Source organism: Phaenicophaeus curvirostris, chromosome 11 (assembly GCF_032191515.1).
Source record: "Phaenicophaeus curvirostris isolate KB17595 chromosome 11, BPBGC_Pcur_1.0, whole genome shotgun sequence".
Lineage (NCBI taxonomy): Eukaryota > Metazoa > Chordata > Aves > Cuculiformes > Cuculidae > Phaenicophaeus > Phaenicophaeus curvirostris.
In genome coordinates, this window is record NC_091402.1 from 23,882,501 (window position 1) to 23,888,103 (window position 5,603).

Here is a 5,603-nt window from a genome sequence, read left to right on the forward strand (position 1 = left end):
GTTCCCGTTCCCGTTCCCGTTCCCGTTACCAGTTCCCGTTCCCCGTTACCCGTTCCCGTTCCCGTTCCCGTTCCCCGTTCCCGTTCCCGTTCCCGTTCCCGTTCCCGAACCCGTACCCGTTCCCGTAACCGTTCCCGTTCCCGTTCCCAGTTCCCGTTCCCGTTCCCGTTCCCGTACCCGTTCCCGTACCCGTTCCGTTCCCGTTCCCGTACACGTACCCGTTCCCGTTCCCGTTCCCGTTCCCGTTCCCGTTCCCGTTCCGTTCCAGTTACGTTCCCGTTCAACGTTCCCGTTCCCGTTCCCGTCACCGTTCACGTTCCCGTTCCCGTTCCCGTCCCGTTCCCGTTCCCGTTCCGTTCCCGTTCCCGTACCCGTTCCAGTTCCCGTTCCCGTTCCCGTCCCGTTCCACGTTCCCGTTCCCGTTCACGTTCCCGTTCCCGTTCCACGTTCCCGTTCCCGTTCCCGTTCCCGTAACCCGTTCCAGTTCCCGTTCCCGTTCCCGTTCCCGTTCCCGTTCCCGTTCCCGTTCCCGTTCCCGTTCCCGTTCCCGATCCCGTTCCAGTACCCGTTCCCGTTCCCGTTCCCGTTCACGTCCAGTTCCCGTACCCGTTCCCGTTCCCGTTCCCGTTCCCGTTCCCGTTCCAGTTCCCGTTCACCCGTTCCCGTTCCCGTTCCCGTTCCCGTTCCCGTTCCCGTTCCCGTACACCCGTTCCCGTTCCCGTTCCCGTCTACCCGTTCCCGTTCCCGTTCCGTTCCCGTCTCCCGTTCCCGTACCCGTTCCCGTTCCCGTTCCCGTACCGTCCCGTTCCCGTACCCGTTCCCGTTCCCGTTCCCGTTCCCGTACCGTTCCCGTTCCCGTACCCGTTCACGTTCCAGTTCCCGTCCGTTACGTTCCCGTTCCCGTTCCTCACGTTCCCGTTCCCCGTACCGTTCCCGTTCCAGTTCCCGTTCCCCGTTCCCGTTCCGTTCCCGTTCCCGTTCCCGTTCCCGTTCCCGTTCCCGTACCCGTTCCCGTTCCCGTTCCCGTTCCCGTTCCCGTTCCCGTTCCCGTTCCCGTTCCCGTTCCCGTTACCCGTTACCGTTCCCGTACCCGTTCCCGTTCCCGTTCCCGTTCCCGTTCCCGTAACCGTTCCCGTTCCCGATCCCGTTCCCGTTACCGTTCCCGTACCGTTCCCGTTCACGTTCCCGTTCCCGTTCCAAGTTCCCGTACCGTTCCCGTTCCCGTTCCCGTACCCGTACCCGTTCCCGTTCCCGTTCCCGTTCACGTACCCGTACCCGTACCAGTTCCCGTTCCCGTTCCCGTTCCCGTACCCGTTCCCGTTCCCGTTCCCGTTCCCGTTCCCGTTCCCGTTCCCGTTCCCGTTCCCGTTCCCGTACCCGTTCCCGTTCCCGTTCCCCGTACCCGTTCCCGTTCCCGTTCCCGTTCCCGTTCCCGTTCCCGTTCCCGTTACCGTTCCCGTTCCCCGTTCCCGTTCCCGTTCCCGTTCCCGTACCCGTTCCGTTCCCGTTCCCGTTCCCGTTCCCGTTCCCCGTTCCCGTTCCCGTTCCCGTTCCCGTTCCCGTTCCCGTTCCCGTTCCCGTTCCCGTTCCCGTTCCGTTCCCGTTCCCGTTCCCGTTCCCGTACCCGTTCCCGTTCCCGTTCCCGTTCCCGTTCCCGTTCCCGTACCGTTCCCGTTCCCGTTCCCGTTCCCGTTCCCGTTCCCGTTCCCGTACCGTTCCCGTTCCCGTTCACGTTCCCGTACCCGTTCCCGTTCCCGTACCCGTTCCCGTTCCCGTTCCCGTTCCCGTACCCGTTCCCGTTCCACGTTCCCGTTCCCGTTCCCGTACCAGTTCCCGTTCCCGTTCCCGTTCCCGTTCCAGATCCCGTTCCCGTCCCGTTCCCGTTCACGTTCCCGATCCCGTTCCCGTTCCCGTTCCCGTTCCCGTTCCGATCCCGTTCCCGTACCGTTCCCGTTCCCGTTCCCGTACCCGTTCCCGTTCCCAGTTCCCGTTCCCGTTCCCGTTCCCGTTCCCGTACCCGTTCCCGTTCCCGTTCCCGTTCCCGTTCCCGTTCCCGTTCCCGTTCCCGTTCCCGTTCCAGTTCCCGTTCCCGTTCCCGTTCCCGTTCCCGTTCCCTTCCCGTTCCCGTTCCCGTACCCGTTCCCGTTCCCGTTCCCGTTCCCGTTCCCGTTCCCGTTCCCGTACCGTACCGTTCCCGTTCCCGTTCCCGTTCCCGTTACCGTTCCCGTTCCCGTTCCCGTTCCCGTTCCGTTCCCGTTCCCGTACCGTTCACCGTTCCCGTTCCCGTCCCGTTCCCGTTCCCGTTCCCGTTCCCGTTCCCGTTCCACGTTACCGTTCCCGTTCCCGTTCCCGTTCCCGTTCCCGTTCCCGTTCCGTTCCGTCCCGTTCCCGTACCCGTCCCGTTCCCGTTCCCGTTCCCGTTCCCGTTCCTCCCGTACCGTTCCCGTTCCCGTACCCGTACCCGTTCACGTCCCGTACCCGTACCCGTTCCAGTTCCCGTTCCCGTTCCCGTTCCCGTTACCCGTTCCCGTTCCCGTACCCGTTCCCCGTTCCCGTTCCCGTTCCCGTTCCCGTACCCGTTCCCGTTCCCGATCCCGTTCCCGTTCCCGTTCCCGTTCCCGTACCGTTCCCGTTCCCGTTCCCAGTTCCCGTTCCGTTCCCGTTCCCGTTCCCGATCCCGTTCCCGTTCCCGTTCCCGTTCCCGTACCCGTTCCCGTTCCCGTACCCGTTCCCGTTCCCGTATCCCGTTCCCGTTCCCGTTCCCGTTCCCGTTCCGTACCCGTTCCCGTTCCCGTTCCCGTTCCCGTTCCCGTTCCCGTTCCCGTTCCCGTTCCCGTTCCCGTTCCCGTTCCCGTTCCGTTCCCGTTCCCGTTCCCGTTCCCGTTACCCGTTCCCGTTCCCGTTCCCGTTCCCGTTCCCGTTCCCGTTCCCGTTCCCGTTCCCGTTCCCGTTCCCCGTTCCCGTACCCGTTCCCGTTCCCGTTCCCGTTCCCGTTCCCGTTCCCGTTCCCGTTCCGTACCCGTTCCCGTTCCCGTTCCCGTTCCCGTACCCGTTCCCGTTCCCGTTCCCGTTCCCAGTACCCGTTCCCGTTCCCGTTCCCGTTCCCGTTCCCGTTCCCGTTCCCGTTCCCGTACCCGTTCCCGTTCCCGTTCCCGTTCCCGTTCCCGTTCCCGTACCGTTCCGTTCCCGTTCCACGTTCCCGTTCCAGTACCCGTTCCACGTTCCAGTTCCCGTTCCGTTCCCGTTCCCCGTTCCCGTACCCGTACCCGTTCCCGTTCCCGTTCCCGTTCCCGTACACGTTCCCGTTCCCGTTCCAGTTCCCGTACCCGTTCCCGTTCCCGTTCCCGTTCCCGTTCCCGTTCCCGTTCCCGTTCCCGTACCCGTTCCCGTATCCCGTTCCCGTTCCCGTTCCCGTTCACGTTCCCGTTCCCGTTCCCGTTCCCGTTCCCGTCCGTTCCCGTTCCCGTTCCCGTTCCCGTTCCGTTCCCGTTCCCGTACCCGTTCCCGTTCCCGTTCCCGTTCCCGTTCCCGTTCCCCGTTCCCGTTCCCGTTCCCGTTCCCGTTCCCGTTCCCGTTCCCGTTCCCGTACCCGTTCCCGTTCCCGTTCCCGAACCCGTACCCGTTCCCGTTCCCGTACCCGTTCCCGTTCCCGTTCCCGTTCCCGTTCACGTTCCCGTTACCGTTCCCGTTCCGTTCCGTACCGATCCCGTTCCCGTTCCCGTTCCCGTTCCCGTTCCCGTTCCCGTTCCCGTACCCGTACCCGTTCCCGTTCCCGTACCCGTTACCCGTTCCAGTTCCCGTTCCGTTCCCGTTCCCGTACCCGTTACCGTTCCCGTTCCGTACCCGTTCCCGTTCCGATCCCGTTCCCGTTCCAGTTACCCGTTCCCGTTCCCGTTCCCGATCCCGTACCCGTACCCGTTCCCGTTCCCGTTCCCGTTCCCGTTCCGTTCCCGTTCCCGTTCCCGTTCCAGTTCCCGATCCCGTACCGTTCCCGTTACCCGTTCCCGTTCCCGTTCCCGTCCTACCCGTTCCACGTTCCCGTACCCGTTCCCGTTCCCCGTTCCCGTTCCCGTTCCCCGTTCCACCGTTCCCCGTACCCGTTCCCGTTCCCGTTACCCGTTCCCGATCCCGTTCCCGTTCCCGTTCCCCGTTCCCGTTCCCGTCCTCCCGTTCCCGTTCCCGTTCCCGTTCCAGTTCCCGTTCCCGTACCCGTTACCCGTTCCCGTTCCCGAACCCGTACCCGTTCCCGTTCCCGTACCAGTTCCGACCGTTCCCGTTCCCGTACCCGTTCCAGTACCCGTTCCCGTACCCGTTCCCGTTCCCGTCTCCCGTACCCGTACCGTTCCCCGTTCCCGTTCCCGAACCCGTTCCCGTACCCGTTCCCGTACCCGTTCCCGTCCCGTTCCCGTTCCCGTACCCGATCCCGAACCCGTACCCGTTCCCGTACCCGTTCCCGTTACCCGATCCCGTACCCGTTCCCGATCCCGTTCCCGTACCCGAACCTCCCGATCCCGTTCCCGTACCCGTACCCGTTCCCGTTCCCGTACCCGTTCCCGTTCCCGTCTCCCGTACCCGTTCCCGTACCCGTTCCCGTTCCCGATCCCGTTCCCGTTCCCGTACCCGAACCCGTCCCGTACCGTTCCCGTTCCCGTTCCCGTACCCGTTCCCGTCCCTCCGTTCCCGTACCCGTTCCCGTTCCCGTTCCCGTACCCGTACCCGTTCCCGTACCGTACCCGTTCCCGTTCCCGTTCCCGATCCCGTTCCCGATCCCGTTCCCGTTCCCGTACCCCGTACCCGTTCCGTTCCCGTACCCGTTCCCTAACCCGTTCCCGTACCCGAACCCGTTCCCGATCCCGTACCCGTACCCGTTCCCGTCCGTACCCCGTTCCCGTTCCCGATCCCCGTAACCCGTACCCGAACCGTTCCCTAACCCGAACCCGTACCCGTTCCCGTACCCGTTCCCGAACCGTCCCCGTACCCGTAACCCGTAACCCGTACCGTACCCGTACCCGAACCCGAACCCGTACCCGATCCCGTTCCCGATCCCGTACCCGTTCCCGAACCCGAACCCGATCCGTAACCCCGTATCCCGATCCCGTACCCGTACCCGAACCCGATCCCTAACCCGAACCCGAACCCGTTCCCGTTCCCGAACCCGTAACCCGTACCCCGAACCCGTAACCCGTACCCGAACCCTCCCGTACCCGTACCCTAACCCGAACCCTAACCCGTACCCCTAACCCTAACCCGAACCCTAACCCTAACCCTAACCCTAACCCTAACCCTAACCCTAACCCTAACCCTAACCCTAACCCTAACCCTAACCCTAACCCTAACCCTAACCCTAACCCTAACCCTAACCCTAACCCTAACCCTAACCCTAACCCTAACCCGAACCCTAACCCTAACCCTAACCCTAACCCTAACCCTAACCCTAACCCTAACCCTAACCCTAACCCTAACCCTAACCCTAACCCTAACCCTAACCCTAACCCTAACCCTAACCCTAACCCTAACCCTAACCCTAACCCTAACCCTAACCCTAACCCTAACCCTAACCCTAACCCTAACCCTAACCCTAACCCTAACCCTAACCCTAACCC

At 64.2% G+C, this 5,603-nt stretch overlaps 1 protein-coding gene across 1 annotated transcript; it reads right to left on the minus strand.

Moving 5' to 3' along the window:
• Positions 1–423: 423 nt before the first annotated feature.
• LOC138725373 (putative per-hexamer repeat protein 5) lies at positions 424–5,120 on the minus strand (the record flags this gene model as incomplete). The annotated part of the gene is made up of 4 exons (XM_069866242.1): positions 424–906; positions 2,273–2,429; positions 3,590–4,021; positions 4,461–5,120. Coding segments are annotated over 4 exons (1,732 nt in total), but the record flags the coding sequence as incomplete, so codon positions are not given.
• Between the last annotated feature and the right edge of the window lie 483 nt (positions 5,121–5,603).